The 23,257-nt window shown below is 46.9% G+C and overlaps 1 protein-coding gene across 2 annotated transcripts in view; it reads right to left on the bottom strand.

Annotated features, from left to right (window-relative positions):
• POLQ (DNA polymerase theta) overlaps positions 1-23,257 on the bottom strand; it is a 478,304-nt gene that overhangs the window by 216,054 nt on the left and 238,993 nt on the right. For both annotated transcript variants that reach the window (XM_078656637.1, XM_078656638.1), the window contains one exon: positions 423-566. In XM_078656637.1, the coding sequence (XP_078512763.1) occupies positions 423-566 (144 nt within the window). The remainder of the gene's footprint in view (positions 1-422; positions 567-23,257) is intronic.

Here is a 23,257-nt window from a genome sequence, read left to right as displayed (position 1 = left end):
GCAATGACCCTTTCCATGAGATTCTTCTCACCAAACAAAAAGAAACATTAGGCCTGGAAGGTCAAAGAGCCAGAGTGATATTTTTGCTGCTGATCTAACAGCCCCTGCTAGAGCTACAACTGATGAACTAATGGTTATTGTTTTTCATGCAAACTGTAAAATACAACATGATTCATAAAGGTCAACATAATGCATGAAGGTTAACAGGCAATATGAATAAGTTACTAATCCTCATCAAAGGGGTATCCTCATCAAAGTCATAAGCACATGAATGGTCCTGCGCATGGGCGGAATATTCATGTGCTTATGACTACTGATGAGGATCCTCTGGAAGAGAACCATTTAGATGTGTGCCCCCATGGAACACTCATACCTGTGTGCACAAAAACACCTTGGAAGCCCCCCTCAAGCACATCCCTCACCAGTTTGCTCTTGCTTCCTCTGCAGTGAAATAAAGTATGCATCCTTTCCTCCCCAGCACACAGCCAAACCGACCACCAGGAGGTCTTCACAACCTTTAATGGGAAATCCATCATCTTTAATATTCACCCTCGGTGGGGTTCTCGCTAAAATAGAGAGAAATAGTGAAGGAAAACAATCAGATCCTCAGCATAAACAATGGCAAAGATTGATGAGGATTTAAGATACTTTTAGAGCTGGGATCTCAAACTGTTAAGCTCAAGAACACCACTTACTCGAAGTTCTCTTACCTGCTCTGGTCACCAAGCCCTTCAGCATCCACCGTTATGGGGCGACTCGAATAAAAGTTTGAAGTGTGAAATGGGCATGGCCTAATGTCATCGGATGGTACCTTGCCTTGTGAAACCAGGTCTGGAGCAGTTTGAGGACTTGCAAATTCAAGGCAAAGAGAGGCAAGTGAGAAGGGTCTGGACCTCACCTGTGCTTTTGAGACCGTAAACCACTCAAAACTATGCACCCTAATGGAAAATACAGTGATGGAGAAGGCCTTCCTCACCATGGTCCACTATGGGCCAAATGGAGTGGTCTGCTTTAAAAAGTCCTAAATGTGGAGTGCACCAGGACTGCAGATTGGCTCCTATTTTGTTTTTAATATAAGAATTGGCTGACAGCTGTTAATCAGAAAGAAACACCACAGGTGGGAAAAATATCCAATCCTTGTACACATGGATGATGTAGTCCTCATCTCAAGGACTGCTAATGGGTAACAAATTCTGATTGATTCATTCACATCTTCGCATGACCTAGATTTAAAAATAAATGTATCTAAGACCTTTGTTAAGACGAGCGGACCCAAAAAATAGTAAACCAAAGTCTCATCTAATTGGGGGAGTTCCTGTTGCTATGGTTAAATATTTAACCTATTTAAGTATCTCATTAGATTCCACGTTAAGTTGGGGCAATTTCACCTTTGCTTTGAAGTTCTGTTACAAGCTGGTTAAAGAACTAATGAACAAGTTACTTACTTTCAGTAAAGACTTTAGTAGAGACTTTATCTAGTCACATATTTCTCTCCTTTTAAATACTCCTATGGTGTCAGACTGATTCTGGAAACGTTTCAGCAGTACCTCTGCATGCTGGAAGGTGGTGCCATATGGCTCCACACTGATGCTGTTCCCCTCAGTAAATGACGTGCAAAGCCTAAAAAGGGACCACTCCAGTGCGCTGATGTCGGTTGCCTTCAAGACTGTCCACACCCTTCAACAAAGAGCCCCAAAAGTAAACTGGTAGACAGTGAGCAGGTTCCCAGACTTGGGATCTTATTAATGGATAGAGTCCATGCTATATGCTGTTCAGCATATGCATACTAAACCTTTACTGCAAAACTTAAATATACAGAAATGCAAGGAAGCCCTTGAGTACCTTCAGTTGCTTCAACTGATAAGGTGTCACACCGTCTAGAGATTCATGGCCTCAGTATAAGCATAGGCGTATTGTTGGAAAATGAATCTACCAACACCCAGAGTACTTCTCCTTAGTAAATTATAAATGGTAGTTGCCACCGATTAGAATCTATGTAACGCCAGACTCACGTACTAAACCAATCTGTCTGAAGGAGAAGAAGTGTACTATATTGTTTGTTTTTATTGCATGGAGTCGATTTTTTCTGTCTATGTAGTTGGATTGTATCTTTGTCAAATTTTTATTCTCTGCATATTTATTTCATCGTTTCGTACTGTGTTTTATATTTGTACTTTTATGGTTTGTTCCTAACTGAATAAAGTCTTTTGAATTGAAATAGTCCAACCACAGAACAGGGAGGAGAGAAGGGGAAGTGAGGAATCTTCAGCTAGATAGATTATTTAGCAGAAAGAGCGTTCCCAAAGGTAAGTAACTTGTTCTTCAGATAGTTTATTTATTTAGAAGTTTTCTATAGCGCTAACAAGACCCGAAGGTAGCAGAGCGCTTTACAGTAAAAGGAAAGGCATGGTGAGCAAAAAGATACGTAACAAATAAAGGCAGTCCTCAAAGACAATGTTGGGGGAGGAGAAGTTCGTAGCAGTAGGCCTTTTGGTAGAAGGATACAGAGATAGCACATAGTTCGGAGGGAGATCCTCGTTATCTAGGACCCAGGGAACGGGTGAGGAACAAGGATTTGAGTTGGATCTTGAAGTCCGGATAGGAAGGTAGAGTTCTGATATGAGGGGGGATAGAGTTCCATATTTTGGGGGCATTTCCAGTGAAGGAGCAGTCCGCAGTTTTCTTCTTTCTGGTTTTAGGTGGGATGAGCAACAGGGAGTTGGAGCTTCTCAAATATCTGCTTTGGCCTGCTTTTTTGAGCTTGTTAGCCAAGTATTCTGGTTTACCGGTGTGGAGGGCCTTGTGTGTTAGGCAGGCCGTTCTGAAGGAGCTACGCATTTCCACCGGGAGCCATTCAAGTTCTTTGAGTGCTGGGGAGATGTTGTCAAATTTTTTGCATCCTGTGATCATTCTTGCTGCCGCATGTAGTGTTGTTTTTAATGGAGCCAAGTGTGATTTGGGTATGCCTGTAAGGATTGAGTTCCCATAGTCCAGTCTAGATAGAACTAGAGATTGGGTGGCTAGTTTGAGGTCTTTGTTTGGAATAAAAGGTTTTATTTTATTCAGCAGTCTGAGGTTGAAGAAAGCACTTTTTGCCGAGTTCTTAATGTGGTTTGTCAGGGTTAATTTGGGGTCAAGGGTGAAACCCAGGGATTTGACGGAATCAGTTGGCGTGAGAGAACCTTTAAGAGCATCGATCGACTTCAGCCATTCAGTGATTTGAGGATTGTCTTCTTTGTTTGAGATGAGAAGAGTTTCGGTCTTGTCGGGATTGAGTTTCAGGTGGTTTTTTGTCAGCCAGTCTTGAACATCTTTTAAGACAGCATTTAGTCTGTGGATGTCATTAAGCGAGGAGGTTTCCAGGTAGATCTGCGTGTCATCCGCGTAGAGGTGGAAGAGGATATTGGCATTCCTGAGTAGTTTGGCGAGCGGTTCCATTTAGATGTTGAAGAGCTGAGGTGAAAGTACTGATCCTTGGGGGACACCCTTGTTGACTTGCTGCGTTTCAGAGGTGAAGTTCTTCAGTTTTATTATTTGCGAACGGTTGTGGAGAAAGGAAGAAAACCAATCAAGAACAACTTCGCCGAGGCCAGCTCTTGCTTGCAGAGTTTTGATGAGGAGCTTATGGTCTACCGTGTCGAAAGCTGCGGATAGATCAAGGAGTATGAGAAGGCAGCACTTGTCAGCGTCAAGAGAACCGTGAATGTCATCTATGATGTTCAGCATCGCGGTTTCTGTGCTGCGGCCTTGTCTGAAGCCAGATTGGAGGGGATCGAGGAGATTGATTTTATCCAGATGATGAGTCAGTTGCAGAAGAACACAGCGTTCCAGTGTTTTGGCCAGTAGAGGGAGGTTAGATATCGGTCTGAAATTGTTTAAGTCTGCAGAGTCAAGACCGGGTTTTTTCAGCAAAGGAGTGACTTGTCCCATTTTTAGGCAGTCAGGGACCACTCCGCTTTGTAGGGAGCTGTTTATGATTTTGCCCTAGATGGGAGCTAAAGTGAGATTCATTTTTTTTGACTAGTGAGGGAGGAATGGGGTCTGAGATGTGAGCTGATGGTTTGGAGGTCGAGATCAGCGAGATTATCTCAGTTTCCTGCATGTGGCGAAAGCTTAGCCACGGTGCGGGGGGGGGGGACCAGAGAAGAGGGTCTGAGGGATGGCTGCGTTACTGATGTCTAGAGATAGTTCAATTTTTAGGACCTTGTCGTTGAAGAAGCTGGCGAAGTTATCGCAAAGTTCTTTGGACGCTTGCAAGGGTGGGGGTAGAGGCTTGGATGTTTGATGTCTGATTATGTTGAAGAGCTCCTTAGGTCTGTTTTTGGAGTTGGCTAGAGCCTCTCGGAAGAAGCTGGATTTCTTGCTTTTGATATTGTTGTTATACTTCTTGCGGGCTGTTTTTAGTTGTAGGCGAAGGGTGGTTGTTGGGTTGTTTCTCCACTTTCTTTCTTTGGCTCTCAATGATCTTCTTTCTGCGTTGAGGTCCGCATTGAACCACGTTCTGGATGGGGTGGCGCGGCTTCTTTTGAGCTTTGGCGGAGCTAGATTATCGAGAATGGAGACTAGCTCAGAGTTGTAGTGGTCAGTGAGTTCGTTGGTCGAAAGATGTGGGGAGTTGTCTAGAAGAAGAGAACTTAGCTGCCCTTCTAGAATGTCTAGGGGGACTTGGGAGAGGTTTCTTGACCATTTGGGTGGGTCTTGGGGAGGTTTAAGCGGGATGATGGGGTGATTAATGTGAAATAGGATCATATGGTGATCTGACCAGTCGACAGGGAGTATGTGGTTGATCGTGATTGAATTCTTTTGTGCAATGATGGCGTCCAATGTGGCTCCTTTGTAATGTGTCTCCTCGGTGCAATGTTGAGTGAGGTTGTTGTCGGTGAGGAGGTTGGATAGTGATCTAATTAGAGGGTTATGGGATTCATTCCATCGGAGATTCAGGTCACCAAGGATTATGTTTTTGGAGTCATCGAGAGCGTCTTGGGCGATCAGGTTGGATAGTTGGTCTCCAAACTCATTGTTTCTGCCCGGGGAGTGATAAAGAAGATGGCAGAGTAGAGAGTCATTGTCTTTGGTTTTGATGGAAGCGGATAGGCATTCAAATGAGTTGTATTCAAAGGGGGAGGTTTCTGTGATGTTCCAGCTGTCCTTGTGGATGATAGCAACTACACCTCCTCGTTGTTCTATTCTGTCTTTGGAGATGATGGAGAATCCCGGTGGAACCAGCATGTCTAGGCAGGGGGGAGATGACTTATTAAGCCAGGTCTCAGTGAGGAATGCAACGTCTATGTCGTGTGTGAGGATGGCTTCAGCTATGTCCGTTGCATGTAATGAGGCCGATCTGCAGTTCATTAGGAGGCAGTTGGTGATTCTCTCCTGAGTGCTGGTGGTTTTGTCTTTAACTTCTCTGGGTATGGCGGTGAGGACTGGTAGTCTTTGTCGTTTGAGGGTGGGTTGATCTTTCCGGAAACCAGTGATTACTTGGATTTTAGATTTAGGTGAGACTGAGATGGGAGAGTCGTAGGTCGTGGCTAGTAATGCTGCTTCACTGTCTGACATGGGGGCTTCTGATCTGAGTGGTCTGGTGGTCAGGTGTTTTGAGCCTGCTAGGGAGTGAGATGGGTTAGTTGTCGGAGGCTTGGTCCGTGAGGTTCTGGGGAGTTCGGTTTTTTTGGGACTGGAAGCCAGGACCTTGGGGTGGGGATCAATCGGGTGAGTGTTGAGGGCTTCTGTGGGTCCCTGGGTGATGATGGCATTGGCGAGGAGGGACGTTAGGGGAGGGGTATTGGAAGGTTTGGGGGTATTACATTGAGTACTGATGGGTACTATGGGACCCTGGGTGATGTTGGGGTTGGCGAGGAGGGCTGTTCGGGTAGGGTGTTTGACGGGAGTACAGGCAAAACCGAGGTTGAGGAGTGTTACTGTAAGGCCTTGGGTGATGGAGTCGACCTGTTTTTCCAAGGCTGAGAGCCTTCTGGTTATGGAATCAATGGAGGTGTTGTGGGCATCTGCAGTGGGACCGGGCGTGATGTGGTTAGGGAGAGTAAGTTGAGAGATAGGGATCGGGGTAGAGGGAGGGGGTGGTGTGGGAAGAGGGCTGGGTGGGAGATTGGACATGGGAGGGAAGGGGAGAGGGTCGGGGGGAGGATGGGGTGGGGGATGTTTGAGTGTTGGAGGGACATTGGAGGGGAGGCTCGTTGGCTGTGGGCTGCCTGTTGACCGGGGGGTGAATGTCCTCGGGGGTGGGTAGTAACTGTGGGGGGTAGGGGGGGGGGCAAAGGGGGTGAGAGTTGCGTTTCCTGTTGGTGGTGGATGGATGGGCGAGGAGGGTGGGATGAGGCGGGGGGGGGGAGCCAGACGGGCTTTGTGTGGATCGGAGTGGGTCGTGTCGCGATCATCTCTGATTGTAGAGGGAGAGGATGGTGAGGGTGTTGATGCGAGATGGGTAGGAGAGCGGACTTGAGAGAGGGAAATAAGGAGTCAAAAGCTTCCAGATTATCATTGTTGGCTTGTATGAGGACTGTGCCATTGGAGAAGATAGTCACGGTTGTATAGCCCCTGCCAACTGATCTGAACGGAAGAATCGTAGTTAATTTGCAGCTGTGGGCAGTGGAGGTGGTTTTGGCAATGAACATCCGTGATCTGATTGTGAAGACCCAGTATTCGGGTCTTTCGGTGTGGAATATTAGGTCCATCTTCGTCGGTCCTGTGGTGGTCGAGTGGTAGATGTCAATGATTAGGGTTTCTTTATGTTTGCGGATGAGTTTCTGCTTGAATGTGCGTCTGAGCTTTGTAGAGAGGAGGGGGGGAAGATGATGGTGAAGGAGTTCCGACTGTGAGGTTTGAGGTGGACAAGTGGGATTGGAGGAGGAGGGGGCGATTGGTCCCGGGCCATCGTGTGGATAGTAGAGGGTGGGAGAGCCTGGATGAGTTGAGATCCGAAGCTTGGAGCTAAGGTGGCCCAGGGTATCGAGCCGCGTTGTTCCCGTGGAGTGATTGAGGGTGACGTTCCAGGCCTGAGGAGAGGGTCTTAGAGCCCGTGTGGTACTTCTTGGGAGTATGCAGGTGATCGGACTCGATTAGTTGATGGACTTTTTGTAGACTAGCGTCTTGAGAATGGAGTGAGATGAGGATTCTGGTCAGGGGAGGGCATGCAAAGAGCCTCCCAGACGTACACTCCAATGGCCAGCTCAGTACAGGATCTGACCTGACGCAGTTCTAGGTTGCTGACAGCAAGCTCTATTGTCCATGATCATTCTGATAGAGTTGCACCTTATCTGGTGTAAAGGTAAGGGTTTTTGAGACTACAGGGTCTCCTTGGTCATTTAGGGGAAGTGGATGTGAATAGTGGGAGAGGACGATCCGTTGTCCCCCTGTTGGATGCCCCACTCGAGTTTAGCAGTCAGAAACTTCACTGTAACGTCAGGCAATGTCTTCGATGGCCGCCATTTTGAGGTCAGGCACACGGCCGGCGGCGGTGGGCAGCAGAGGGAGCCGGAGGGAGACTTTAATTATTACAAAAGGAGGAAGATAGGGCTGTCACTTGGCGCCCGCGTAGTAGATGTTGCCTTGCAGGTGGAAGATGCACCTCCGAGGGACATTCGAGTCAGGCGGCGTCTTCTTTGTCCGCCATTTTGGGGACAGGCGGTGAGAGGGCAGCAGTGGGAGCCGGGGCGGGGACTTACAGATTACACTAGCGGTGGATCGGGGTGTAGCTTAGGCACCTCAGCCGAGGTAATTACCTTTAGAGTGTCAGGGGCGACTCCGGGGTAAGTTAGGGTCAGGCGGCGTCTACTTTGTCCGCCATTTTGGAAACAGGCAAGAAGTCTGAGGCGGAGAAGAGCCTGTAGCTTCGTTGAAGGGATTGCTGATAATAGTCACGATCCGGGCTGTAGCTTGGTGCTCATTAGGCCGACTGAGCGCTTGCAGGGAGAAAAGGAGCGGCTCCGGAGGAGGCTCTCGTCAGGCGATGTCCTTAATGACCGCCATTTTGGGGACAGGCGTAAGGGCTTACCGGAGGCGAGCGTCTCAGGGCTCCAGTGGTGATTGCTGATAATAGTCACGATCCGGGCTGTAGCTTGGTGCTCATTAGGCCGACTGAGCGCTTGCAGGGAGAAAAGGAGCGGCTCCGGAGGAGGCTCTCGTCAGGCGATGTCCTTAATGGCCGCCATTTTGGGGACAGGCGTAAGGGCTTACCGGAGGCGAGCGTCTCAGGGCTCCGGTGGTGGAATGAGGTCCTGCTCTGTTCGGCGGGCTTGAGTTGCTGAGTTCTTCGTTCCTGGTACAGGCGATGGTACTGGACTGCTGGATCCGACGCTGGTCTGTGTCAGGAAGGTAAGTGTCCTGGGGTCGCAAGGAGGGCAGAGGGGCGCCGATCAATGTAGAGCGAGATCGGGCGGCTGGACTCTGCTTTCCTGAGGCGGGACAGGCTTCACTTGTCCTTCTTGAGCTTCGGTCGTCGTTCCTGGTGTTGGGCAGCGCTAGGGGGGGCTCTGCTTGGGGTATTATTTGGTGAAGCCAGGAGCTCGGTTTCAGAGCTTACTACCCCCCGCGGCCATCTTGGGTTCAAACTTCAAGCCACAGATTCCTCACCTTTTGAATAAATACCAAAGTAACACCTCATCGAAGGAGGATCTGTGAATGGACTCAAACCAGAAAGTGCTACTGGACAAAGCAGGCACGATACTCCATCTCGGCGAACCGGATTGGCCATGTAATAATGCATTGTGAACGTATGGAGGGATGCCCATATAGCCGCCTGGCAGTGATAGCAGCTTTGGCCCTGGTTGAATGAGCACACTGTCTTTCCAGAGGCCATTTCTTGGTCAATGCTTAGCATATCTTAATGCAGAGCACGATACAGCGGGAGATGCACAACAACGCTTGCCTTTTTTCACACCAGAGAACCCCACAAAGAGCTAATTGTCGACCTGGTGGTCTTTGGTATGATCTATGTAGAAGCTCAGAGCTCTCTTGGGGTCGAAGCAATGGAGTCTCTCCTCCTTAAAGGGGCGAGGGAGAGTATAAAACTCCAGCAGGGTGATCGTTTGACAGATGTGGAATCGATGTCCCAACGTTCGGTAGGAAGGATGCACAAGTCCACAGATCCAGGTTGTCTGGGAAAAGAAAGTGTAGAGTAGGAAGCTGCCTCTGTATATACTATACAAAAGTAAGGTATAATATGCACAGAGTCCAGTGGATCCCAAAAGGCACACAGAGGTAAAAGTAGATAATACCTTACTCTCTATTTATGGTAGTCGGTGGTGTCCAAGCTATAACAAAAAGTGAAATAAGCTGCATCACAACCATCTAGAATTGTTTTAGACAACACAGGATGAAGGTTTTCGGGCACAACAGGGAAAACTTGTGCTACCGAATCCCAAATGGTGTTGAGTAGCGTCCCAACAAACAGCTAGTGTTAATAGATCAGAGAGCCATGCTGGGAGAAAAAAAGACAGTTTTTCCGAATATTTCCACTTGCTCAGATTTCCTATCGTAGGGAGTGGTGGAAAATGTGTTGGGATTAGAGCGGCTGGTGGAAGCCTGGGAACTAAGTTCTCTGTGAGGGGTGTTAAGAAAGAAAAACTGGGTAACCAGGAGCAGGGCGATGGCGACTGGCAATCGGTCGATTGACTGGGGGACCAGAACAGGGTTTGGCCCAACAACCAATAAGGAAACTGCCATTGCCCCTCTAAATGGAAGAAGGGGCTCAGAAGAGATTTGTTCCATTTGGAGGGCTTCTCTCAAGACACTGGTTTTAAACTCAAATGTGAAGAGGTGGGGCTCGAGTTCTTCAGCCGCCATATGCATTCCCATGGAATGGAAAGCAGATTCGTCTGTGGATGGTCCGGGGTTGGAGGGGAGAGGGGGGGGGGGGACAACTGTCTTCGGGGAGATATCGAGGCCACTAACATCTTGTAAGTCCACTTGTCAGTCTGGTAGAGCTGAGAGAGCTGATCACCCTGGTCACAGTCATTAACAGATTAAAGTCTCAAAAACAGGAACGCATAGAGCTTTGTCGACATTGTGGTAATTCAAGTGGGGGAAGCAACGCCGTGTGCGGATTTGGGCACAATGTCGGTCGAGGTCGGACTGGGCTGGGCTGGAGAGGAGAATCGGACCGCCTTGAAGTCGGCATCAAGGGGCCATGGTGCTGGGATGGAAAAAGAGATAGAGGCAAGATAGGCTCAGAAGGCCCAGGCAGTGCAGGGGGGCAAACCTGCCAACAGTATCCTCTTGGCCCCTTGGGGCCCAAATGCACAACAAAGGGATTTGGTAGGGATGGAAGCATGGCTGCTCGGAACTCTGATCTGATGCAGCAAGGCTGAAGGCGCCGGAAACTCAGGTTATGCAGGAACCAGCTGCAGGATTGGTTCCACAATGGACTGACTTCTGGAGCGAGAATGAAAATGGTGGCTCCACGATTGCTAAGACGAATGCGAGTGGTGCAAGGGAGCAGATTCTTGATTCGATTTCTTGTGTTTCTTACACTTGTCTGAGGACTTGGAGCATGACAAAGACAAAGAAGGGGCTCCATCGACTTTGGGACCAGGACCAAGATTGAACTTTGGACACGGAGCATGACTTGTAAGGGTCCTGGTACAGAGTCCTCTTACGCTTGGTGACAAAGTTTCACCTCGCGTTCCCCGATGGCCTTAGGGTTCATGGCTCGATTACAGGCATCACAGGCACAACTAATGGCGATCCAGCACAGACATTTGTTTGTAATAGTCCCTAGAAGGCATGAAAATGTTGGTTTATGCGGTAACATCCCTTGCATACTGAAGAAGATCTGGAAAATATTGAGTTAAGTGTCTCTGAGAGACAAGACGGAGCTATGGATCCATGTCTGGCAGCGTGGAAAGAACGGAACTGACGTCATTGTGTTGAAGGGGTGCCTATATAGGCCCTCCAGGTCATTTGTAGAGAGGAACAACGGCTGTGCAGAGCCACATGACACCACCTTTCAGCATGCAGAAGTACTGCTGAAAATGTTAAAGATCCAGTCTGACGCCTGGGGAGTATTCAGGAGGCAAGGAATCTGCAGATAGAAGTTTCAGAAACTAATATACAGGAGTAAATGTATTCCTGTGGGGCTATATTGGGCAGGAGACTGGGAATAGTCTGATGCAGAAATTCTGCGAAGGGCAAAGAATAGCTTTGAGTATTGGCCCTACTATGAGTTCCTTCTGGCTCTACCACATATATTTGCCATACTGAAGTGAGGATGGGCTATCTGGGAGATGCCATCAGAGAGTCCCCATTGCTACTATGGCTCAGACTATGTCTGCAATTCCTAGGCTTACCTATATGAAACAGGCATTCACATATGTTTTTTTAATGATTGCGTTAAGTAATGCGAAAGCCCAACCTATGTAGACTGTGGTCTCACTTTTGGTTTTGACAACGACTTAAGAACTGGAAGTTAATTTAATCTTAATAAAAAAAACTTGCAATACAGATTTTAGCTTCATGCCTCTGTTTAAACACATTGCACTTCATTTGAATTCCCTACTCAGGGATCCTGATTTACAAATCTTCCCAAATGTCCCTGCGATAACATCTCAGCTCAAAGCACTGCCCACTTTATTCTTTTGTGCACTCTATCTAGCTCCTCTCAAAATCGTTTCTTGGCACCGATACTATGAGTGGCCATTATTAGACAATACAAAACTCGGGTCCTTAGAACCTTGCCACACACTGATTCATTATATAATATATATTATATTAGGTGCACCTTCATTATCAGGACAAGATACTAAGTGACAGAATGTTTGTAATATTTGGAGGGAATCTACAAAAACACATGGAACAGCCTGGTTGTAATGACAATCATATAGTTCCTACTTATGTTTTATATCTTTTTATACCATCTGTATTTTGTTGTTTCATACTGTTATGGCTATTTCAGCTGCATAAAGGAATTTAATTGATTGACTGACACGTGGTAACACAAAATGGGGTGACAGAGTTACATGAAGGTGTAGCTTCTTACTTCGCTTTCTCTATAGGGCTTAGGCATCCACATCTGAATGATTACCCAAGCCATGACATGAAATGAATGTGACTGGGAGAAATACTATCTGACCAGATTCTGAAGGGCTGTCCTGCCAGGCATGTCATCAGAATCTACACAGCAGTGTACTGTCAATACATGCACAGAAGCCCAAATACTACCTTTATAGGAACAAATATTTCTGATCCTATCAAACTGACTCTCAGATCCTCAGAACATAACATAGTGCACCAGCTGACTCGACATTAGAAGCAACATACATCCACAAATAGAGTGCTCTCCACTGCCCATTCCAAGCTTTCCCACAAAGTAGCCTTGGCAGTTTGTGAGAGAACATAAACAATGTCTAAGTTACATTGTAAAACATCCTTTCTGAGAAGTATTAGGTCAGTGGAAGAACAAGGACAGACAAAATAAATCATATGGAAGGGAAACACCATTGACTGTTTGATGGTGGTGCTGAGGAGGATACAAACACTGAGGGTGGCCCTTGACATTTCAATCACCTGAACTTCCTTCTGATTGACCAACCTGCACATTCCTGGCTTGTCTACCCTAAACTGGACTGCTCGCAACGTAAGCAATGCATCAGCATGCGAAGTACGTCAATGACAAACCTGTGGACAGGGGCCAAATGCTCTGTGCCTTTTTGAAAAGTATCAATATAGGAACATCTCACAGTAATCATACTTTTTAAATTCTTTTAACTGTATGCTAAGTACATGGCTAGGTCTCCATCAAAAAGTAGGTTATTAAGACAATGAGTAATTGTATAATATTCCCTGTTAATTCAGAATGACTAAACATTAAATGCAATTCTGTTATATATATTTCTGCCAGAAAGACTCATGCAATTTCATCTAGAGCAATCTGGATATGCATGTTCACCAATTTTATGACAGATGGCATTCAAGCAGCAGATAATTCTTGGTCGCGTGTCTCGTCTACAACTGTTTGAGTTACAGCAGACTTCATAAGGGCAAGTACATTAAAACTTTTAAGGACAATAAACCTCATCCAAGTAAGGCGAAGAGTTGGTCCGCTGAGTACGCATGGCCAATAACGCCGATATTGGCCACGCGTACTCAGCGGACCAACTCTTCGCCTTACACACTTGTGACAAGAACTATAATACTTACCTGGATTTAAGATATTAAACTGCAGACATAGGATTACTTAACAAATACTGTCGAGGCTTACTTGGATAAGGTTTATTGTCCTTAAAAGTTTCAATGTACTTGCCATGATGAAGTCTGCTGCGACTCAAACGGTTGTAGACGAAACACGTGTTGGCATACGGGCAGCAACAATGATATCAGAATAAAGAAATTTTGAAACCGCAACCTCAGTCTACTTTCTGTGTGCTTGGAGAAAATTGCCTCATAAGTTGTGGACTCTGTCCGAATAGGGAGGGACAGCTGGCTTCCTCTCCTCCTGAAGCACCAGATGGACTCTATGCTTGATTGAACTATTCAATTTCAGACAATTTTGAAATAAGGGGTAAAGTGCGCCTTGTATACCCAGCCAGCGCTCTATTGTGCATCACCAGCAAGTATAATATGCGTATCGTCAGCATCATAATAAGTCCATAGGAGTAAATCCAGTCAGTAAAAGAGGTCATATAAATGTTAAACAAGGTTAGCTAAGGGACGATCCCTGAGGGACGCTGCATGAAAGGGTTCTAAATTTCGCAAAGGTGGCAAATGAACAGTTTTAGAAAGACTGCCCAAGAAAGGTTTAAGCAACAAGAAGGTGATGGATGGAATGCTTGAATTAAACTCAGCCACTGGCAACTGTTCGTCCGCATCCAAGTCCATCATTTTTCGCCCACCATGCCACCTCAGTGTGGACCCAGCCATTTGCAAATCAGTTTTGACCCTGCTTCAATGGGAACAGTCCAGACCAAACTGCCACGCTAGTCCTGCCCGAGGGAAAGATGTGCAATCCAGGACCGGTATCACCCCGATTAGGACTCACCAGCCAGTTATAGCTTGGTTGCAGTGGCACAGAGAGCACGGGACCCACGTGTGGGCATACCCATCGCACTTATAGCGGCAACTGCAACAATAAAAAGGTGATGGATGGATTGTATGAATAAACCTCAGCCACTGGCAATTGCTCGGGCAATATCCCAGTTCATATTTTTTTGCCTACCATACCATCTCACTTTGTACCCAGCCATGTGCAAATCAGTACTGACCTTGCTCTAATTGGAACAGTTTAGCAGTGCGGGCGGGACTGTTCCCACTGGAGCAGGGTCAGTGCTGATTTCCATATAGCTGGGCCCAAACTGAGGTGGCATGGTGAGCAGAATAACTACGGCATGAGATATGGTCCAAGCGATTACTAGTGGCTGAGATTAATTTAAGCATTACATTAATCACTGTTTTGTATATCAGGAAGGGTTCAAGGAATGTCTGGGCAAGGTTAGTGACTCCATAAGAACGGAGTTTAGCCAGAAGGGGCGAGTGGGCCACGGTGTCCAAGAGGATCGAGGCAGAAGAGAAGCTCTGATGAACAAGTTTCTTACCTTCAGTAATGCCTTTCCTGGTAGAGACATCTAACCACAGATGCCTCACCTTAGAATATTGCCTAGACGTCAGACTCGATCCGGAAAATCTTGAGCAGTACCTCTGTGCGGCGGTAGATGGCGTAGATCGACTGCACATCCACGTCAGAAGTGACGCTGCGGTGCCCAGATAAGCACCATCCCGGCACGCTGACAGTTTATTTTGTTACTATTTTCGCGTCAAAAACGCAGAGCCATGTAAAAACCCATATTTTGAGGAATGTTCACTATCTAATGGGAACATTAGGGTGAGGAGCCCAGTTTGCAGAGCTGGGAGATGGGACGGTTGGTGAAAAATTTGCGGTTAGAAAGTCAGCAACAGAAAAAGCAGTACAGAAGTTAAGTAACTTGTTCTTCTTATGGAAACTTCTAACCGCAGATTCCTACACAAGCAATGTCTCCACCAGAGGTGGATCTGCAACCTGGCTCAAACCAGAAAAACCCTGGAGGACCGAATGGGCAAAATGCCTGCCTCGACGAACCTGACTTTTCAAGCAGTAATGCTTAGTGAATGTTCGGGGGGAAACCCACACAATGCGTGGCAGATGTCCAGGAGAGATATCCCGAGTGCCAACGAAGTAACAGTGGCATTGGCGGAATGGGCCCTCAAGCTCTCAGGAGCCAATGCATAGCAGATTTTAATGCAGAGTACAATCTATTGAGAGATGGACCGCTTCTGCACAGCCTTGCCCTTTTTTGCTCAAGGGAATCTGATAAAGAGCGGATCGTCCATCCGATGGTCCTTAGTGCGTTCAATTTAGAACGAGAGAGCTCTCTGGGGTCCAGATGATGGAGTCCCTCCTCCTCTTTGGAAGGATGAGGTGGAGCGAAAAAAGTAGGCAGAGTGATGGTCTGGCTGACACGTAATAAACTTTCAGCAGGAAAGAGGCATGTGCTCAAAGAACCAGTTTGTAAGGAAAAAAGCTGGTGTACTGAGGGTAAACTGGGAGAACTTGAAGCTCATTGATCCATCTGGCCGATGTAATGGCCACCAGAAAGACTCTTTTGATAGTCAAGAATCAGAGAGAAGGTGTGTAAGGGCTTGAAAAGGGATCCCATGAGAAATGTGAGGACCAGAATGAGGTCCCATTGGGGCATCATGAAAAGGTTAAGAGGGAACAGGTGTTGCAAACCTTTCAGAACAAAATTCACAACTGTTGACTTGAACAGGAAGAGTTGATGCAGAAGATAGCCAAAATGGCTGACAAGTAGCTCTTAACAGTGACCAGGGCAAGGCCTTTCTGGGCTAGAGATGAAACAAACAGCAACACCTACGACAATGATGCAGAAAGGTAGTCCACTTGGCGCGAGGAACACCAAGCCATAAACTTATCCAAACGTCAGGCATATATTTTAGTGGCGGGAAGCCTGACTTCCTAGACCTCCAAAGGAAGATCGAAAATTGTGAATTGTCACTGCTTAATCTACATGCATGAAGAAGGAGAGTGCACAGGTGCGAATGCAAGACTCTGCCTTGTTGCCGTGACAGGAGATTCTCCCGAAGAGGCAGCCTGATCAGTGCTCCTGCTCAGAAGGTAGGTACACCAAACCCTCCGTGTCCAACCAGGAGCTGCCCTGTCTCTCCTGAACTTCTTGAGAACTCAGGCGATGAGTGGCATCCGTGGAATGGGGTACAGGAGTCCTGAATGCCACTTGAGACAAAATGCATCTCCAAGCGAGAACCGCTTAAAAAACTTGAATGCGCATAATGCTGATATTGCACGTTCTCAGCAGAGGCAAAGAGATCTAGTCAAGTTTCTCCCTGTATGAGGAAGAGACTTTGTGCCACCCCTGGATGTCGTTGCCATTCGTGATCCACAAGGCATCAACATATACATTTGTCTGCCCTGGTGTTCACTGAGCTCGCCAGGAGCTGCATGTCCAAGAAGAAGTGCTGGCACTCCAGCCAAGTACAGAAGCACCGGGCCTCCTGGCACAGGATTCACAACCCGATTCCGCCCTGTTTGTTGTAATACCGCAGGACAGTGGTGTTGCCCCTTAACATCCATTGAAGGATGGGAGAAAGTCTTTCACTGCAAGTGAATTGCTCTTAGCTCTAGGAAGTTCAAGTGGATCTGCGATTCTTCCTGGGAGTCCTATCCCCAATGGTACCTCAACCTAGAAGCGATGCATCGATCACCACTCTCACCTCCTAGTGGGACGGGAGAGGGCTGTGTCATTGGGCAAATTGAGGTTCATCAGCCACCAGCGCAGATCTTGTGCAGTTCCCTCTGATATCTGGACCAGGTCGGAGAGATTTCCCTGATGCTGCTCCCACTTGTACTTCAGGTCCCACCGCAGACAGAGCATGTGCCATCGGCCATGCTTCACCAGGATGCAGGAGGCCATGAGACCCAGAAATAGAGTCAGTCTCACCGAAATCCAGGATAAAGGCTGAAATGTCAGAATCATTGCCTGTATATTCCAGATTTACCGCTCTTGAGGATGGGCGCAGATCTGCTCTGAGCTCAGACAAGTTCAGATAAAGGGCAGCGTCTGAGAAGGAGTCAGGTGTGACTTTGGCATGTTGATGGTGAACCCAAGCGAATGCAGGTTTGCCATGGTCTAGAGATAGGTGACAACTGCCTTAGACGAGCCCACCTTCAGCAGCTAGTTGTCGAGAAAGGGGAAAACTGGACCCCCCCCCCCGACCTGTACAGATGACCTGCAACCATGGCCATCATGTTCGTTAACACAAGAAGAGATTGGGTAAGGCCAAAAGGGGGCAGAGCAAACTGGAAATGCTTGTGGCCCCGCGGTGAACAGCATGTAACACCGGTGGGCCAGGTGGACAGGAATTTGCACACACGTGTCCTCCAGGTCCAGTGCCACCATCCTGTCCAATGTGTTGGAAAAGAAATGTTTTTAGCTGAATTCTCTATACATTGTAAGACTTAATTTAGCATTTGCTGCACCATTTTGTATTCAGTGCCATTTTGAGCCATGATCAAAACTAACTTCTGTCTCACTCTCTGTCTGCCTTAGCTGAAAGCAGCTGCAATAGTTTATTTTTTCGTTTCTTCAAGGCTGATCTTCAATGTGCTAATGAATACATTGTCTTTCCCTGTAGATAGGCCTGCTCCCACCCTTAGAGCTACGGGTGCAGGTAGAGTGACCTTGGCGTGGAGATAGCATGTACCAGGTCTCAGCATCTAGACCCATCCTCCTGTAGCTCCTTTGTTCACCAGCTACCAACTGGAAATTTCCAGTGAGGGTGCCATTATCGGTTCTGAACTGTATTTCATGTGTTGCTATGCTTGCTGAAGTTAGTCCTTCTGCAGCAATCCAAGGAGGCTGGTCAGACCGGACTCCACTCGAGTGTACCTGAAATAAAATGTCTTTGGTTTGTATTCTCTACTGTCTGACGGACTAATTTGTGTGGACGGCTGAGAGGTGGTCGAGAGTGACCTTAATCAGGTAATTTCCTTCAGTTGGCGCCCAAACAGGTACTCAATCAGGTGATCCATCCTCGCCCGTGGATGGGTGGGGAGGTGGGGGGGCCAAGTCGAGTCAGACGAGTGGACCAAGGATCCCTGCATGAGAGAGTCCTGAACTCGCAGCTGCCACGTCTGGTTGAGTGTACCTGAAGTAAAATGTCTTTGGTTTGTATTCTCTACTGTCTGACGGACTCTTCATTTGTGTGGACGGCTGAGAGGTGGTCGAGAGTGACCTTAATCAGGTCATTTCCTTCAGTTGGCGCCCAAACAGGGACTCAATCAGGTGATCCATCCTCGCCCGTGGATGGGTGGGGAGGTGAGGGGGCCAAGTCGAGTCAGACGAGTGGACCAGGGATCCCTGCATGAGAGAGTCCTGAACTCGCAGCTGCCACGTCTGGTTGATTGGTCGGTGCCTCGCCCAGTGGTCACCCCGGCTGGGGTCCTGAATAGTGAAACACTTGGATCTGACCGTTTGGTCCAAAGAGTCGGCAGTGGAGAATAAACTCGTTTGACCTGTGTGCACCAGGTGAGTTTGCTTTGGTTCTTTGTGGATATGGTACCATTTTGGTTTCTCTTTGGTATAGTGTGAGGACCCATTTTGAATTGTCTTCAGTACAGTCTGAGGACCGCTTTGGGTATGAGGTGTTTCTGTACACTTCATTAGGCGACATAACGAATTTGGCGTACTTTTGAAAATGACCTGCCTAAGTCGCTTCTTGGTTTCTTGTTGTTGTTCTGCTGATGCTCGACTGGAAGAGATTCAGCCAGCGCCTCCAGAAGGCACTCCAAATTTCTATATGTACGTAAAACATGGCCTTGGTCCTATAATGTTTAGTGCGTTATGGCACAAATATACAAGGGACAATGCAGAGTTGCAGTGGCCGTTGAAGTGCACTTTTGATGAATAGAAAATTTATTTTCTACAGAAGAAATTGTTTGCAAATAGGAGTAGGCAGTCGATCTTTGATTCCCTCAGAACATGGCAAAAGGAAGCTAAACAGAGACGGATGAAAGCAAAGAAAAAAATGTGGCCCAGAAGGGGAGGATGCAGACAGTGACTCAGAAGGCTGTAGCGCATGATAGAGAAGAGATAGGAAAAGGAATAGAGAATGCAGATAGGAGAATTCGATTACAATGTGAAAACTCCTATGTTGCCCGAGAAGGGAACACTACCTTTGGTCGTAAATTGCTAGATGCTCGACCCCCGCCTCCGTATGCCCCGCAGAGGGTATACCCCGTACTTCCCCCGCATTCCCAGCTGCCCGATTCTTCTGTCTCTGGTATCCCTGTCTCTGCTACTGTTGCTCCGTCTGTCTTGGCCACGGCGCCTTCTGTCCTTTCTTTGTCTTCATCGTCTGTGGCAACTACGACGTTCAGCATTCCGGCAACACCTATTGCTTCAGTATCTCTTTCACCAGCTCTGACACCCACGTCCCAGCCAGCAGCGACGTTAATGCCCACTACCTCGGTTATCACTCCCACTGTTTTCCTCTATTCCCCGACATTGCAGAATACTGAGACACCAGTACGTGGCCCTGAGGATAGAGACTGGACTAGATTCAAGGAACCATTAGGGCGAACGTTGATACGATCTGACGTGGTAGAGGCTGAAAAACAGGTAGTAGCTAATCAGGCTGAGCAGTGGGACGGGAGTCTCATTTGTGGCGTGGAGGATGAGTTGAATGTGATGAAAGATTATGAGCCTTTTGTACAGCAAGCTGCCCTTAGGCACATGTCGGCTACTTTGATTGGGCTTTGGGAGCAGTGTTTCAATGGGGCAGCACCACAGGTTATCTATGATATTAAGGATAATGTTTATGTAGCTGATATGGTGCCTGGTCAGGTTTTTGGTAATGTTGCGACGTTGGTTGCTTATCGGAGTAGGCTGCTTGAGAAGAGCCCGAAGATGGTCCCCCAGTACCCGATGAGGGAAGTGCACTCCATGTATCACCCTGAAATACCAGAGCTACTAGATCAGCATGATGCTGTTACTAGACCAAGGGTAGAGGCCCGTTTCTAAGAGCAAATTTTATACTCCATGGAAAAGGAGTGAGGATTTGTCCCTTGAGACTCAGCTATCCGATCCTAGGAAAAATCCTACTGCACATTACAAGGAATTGAATGAGGCTGCTTCATCGACAGTGATGACGCTTGCATACATTGAAATGTTCCTTGGTTTATTGGTTCTCGTTGATGTTTGGAGGCAGGTACACAGGACCGCATTGTGGAATTGGGTGGTATCTGGGTTCAGGTTAAAGCTTGGGACCAGGAGAGGAAACCTTGTGAGAAGCCTAAAGCCAAAATACTAGCTCTGCATGGCCAAATTATCAATTATCACGTATAAGCATTCTCTTATTCCACCCCGAAAGACTGATTGGGTTAAGTTATTGGCTTGCCGCCAGAAGAAAGATGAGTGTGTATCTGATTTCTTCACCCAGTTTGAAAGTGTGTTTCTGGATTTTAGTGCACAGGACTTGTCGATTGAAGGTGGTGTGCATTTGTTTGTTAGTAGATTTGTTTCGAATTTGCTCCTCGAGATTGCAACGCGATTACAGGCTTCTAAGAGTATGTGGTCCACGTCTTCTCCTTCTGTTATCTTGAATATGGTGCAGTATTATGAGCACAGAGAAAATGAGGAGAAGGAGAAGGTGGAGAAAAAGCACAAAGAATTGAGGACGAAGGTGTTGTTGCAACAGGCTTCTCGAGGGAATGGTAGAGGATGTGGTGGTATGGGCCGACAGCTTCCTTGTACAGGTAGGAGTACTACGGCTGGGGGACCGAACCAGTGGGCGTACTGTAAGGAGGAGGGACACTGGTGCAACAAGTGTCCTGTGCTTTTGCAGAAGGTGGCAGTTGCGAGAGGATGAGGGTCTCGTGGACGGGGTTATGGAGACGGTGGCCATGACAGAGCTCAGTCAGTTGAGACATCGCAGGGTCGTACTGACCAGAACTACTTTGACAACCCTTGGGGCAAACAGTACTACTACGGTGAGTATGATATGGATGAGATAACAGGGATGTCTTACAGTTAGGACAGCCGAGGACAGGGTGAGGGACCAGTTTTGATACCTGTAGACCAAAGAGGTCCGTATGTTAGTGCGGATGTGCATGGTGCGACTAAGGAGTTTTTGGTGGATACAGGTGCAAAAAAGAGTTCTATTTCTCGTTCCCTGGGGCAGCTCTGTCTGGCCATAATGATGTTTCTGTAGGATTTTCTGGTGTACCTGTCGTAAGCCCCATTTCCAAGCCTCTTGCGTTGACTCTTGGTCCTTTCACTGTGGACTCACCGTTCTTGCTGACGTCCAGCTGTGGAGAGAATTTGATGGGCTTGGATCTATTGAAGAAATTGCATGCCTCTATTTATTGCTCCCCGGAGGGTGTCTACAGGACAGTGGGTCTGAATGTTGTGTGTGCTTCGCAGTGCCTGTCTCTTCCTGCTGAATTTAAAGATGTGCTGCCCACACTGTGGGAAACGGGTGACACCGATGTGGGTTTGTTGCCGATATTGCCTGTTTCGATTTGAGTCAAATACGGTGCAATTTTACACCGCATTCCTCAGAATAAGATGCCGCAGGCAGATGAGCGTGCTTTGATCAAAATTATGCACAATTTGATTGAGGAAGGAGTAGCTGAAGAGACAACTGCTAATGTTTGTAACAGCCCCATTCTTCCGATCCTCAAATGGACACCTTCAGGTCCCTCTGAGGATCATGAAAATGGGTATCGCTTTGTAATTGATTTTCGAAAAGTTAACAAAATAATGATTACCCAGTTTCGGGTGGTCCCTGACATTACGACTCTATTGACGATGATCCCTCCTTCTGCTAAATTCTTTTCTGTTATTGACTTGAAAAAAGCCTTTTTCAGTATCCCTATTCCTCCTGACACTAGGTACTTGTTCTTGTTTACCCTAGCTGGTAGAAGTTTTAGATTCTGTCACGCTCCTCACGGCTATACAGAGAGTCCGAGTATTTATAATGTTTTACTCCAATATGTTGATGATCTGCTCATCACCTCAGATACAGAACAAGGTTGCCGAGACAGTACAGTCAAATTGTTGCTTCATCTAGCTGACCATGGTCATAAGGTATATCTTTCTAAATTCCAGTATTGTTGACAGGAGGTCACCTATTTAGGTCACCTATTGTCGAAGGAGGGTAGGCAATTGACCCCTGAGGGCATCAGTGTCACTGTGAAAATGCCTGTCTCCAGAACCCAGAAAGATGTGTATGCTTTTATTGGCAACAGACAGAACCTGAGCCAATGTAAATATCTTGAATTTGTTTCATTTCAGGAAGTAGTTGAGAGGCCACATATCTAGTATAGGACATAGGCATCCATCTTTTTCGGGCACCACAAAGAATCAGAAATAACAATCTGGCTTACTTCTGGCACAACTGTAGGTAAGACTAGCCTGACGGTTAGTCCAATCATGCACTGTTCACTCGGTGTATTCCCACACCTATTCTGCTTTTAACTTTAAATTAATTCATAATACCATCACTATTCGTGCTTTTTAATTTTCTTGATTTCAACAAAATTCATATTGTATGTCACAAATCATAAGTTCATTACAATCTCTTTGAAATTAGAAATCATATATACATTTGTACATTAGGATAATTGTCTCATATTATGTTAAATTTCAATCAGCATTAACATTTGACACGCCCAATGCATTTCGGTACCCCAATGGTACCTTCCTCAGGGGCAACTCTAAAAAGAAAAAATGAAATTGTATGTTTATCCTTGTGAGCCCATGGTAGCTGATTGTAAATGAATCTAATTGGATATAAATGTGCATACCTCAATGGGAAAATTTCTGTGAAGTCTTGCCTATGAAGTAAAAAGATATCTGTCTGTCTGTTGAGTGAACAGTGCATGATTGGAGTAACCGTCAGGCTAGTCTTACCTACAGTTGAACCTAGGAGTGACAACCCTTTACTATCATTACACCAATCTATAAGGAGGTCTAAATATCAATAAATCAGGAGTGCTCCTCACGCATCCCTCATCGTTACTTCTGGCACAGGCATCCTCTCAATTGCTCATTTGGCCAGAAGAGCCTGTGCTTCCTGAAGGAGCAAGAACAGATGGTCCTCCGTCAGCTATTCCTGGGAAGGAGGCAAGTGTGGAGGGTTTTCCACAAATGGGAGACAATACTCTTTACGAACTATCCGGAGCACCCACTTGTCGGAGGTTATCGCACACCATTGGGGCAGGTGATCCCTGATC

This window comes from Lissotriton helveticus, chromosome 8, assembly GCF_964261635.1.
Source record: "Lissotriton helveticus chromosome 8, aLisHel1.1, whole genome shotgun sequence".
Lineage (NCBI taxonomy): Eukaryota > Metazoa > Chordata > Amphibia > Caudata > Salamandridae > Lissotriton > Lissotriton helveticus.
The sequence above is the reverse complement of the archived record's forward strand: the minus strand, read 5'-3'. Positions and strand labels throughout refer to the sequence as shown.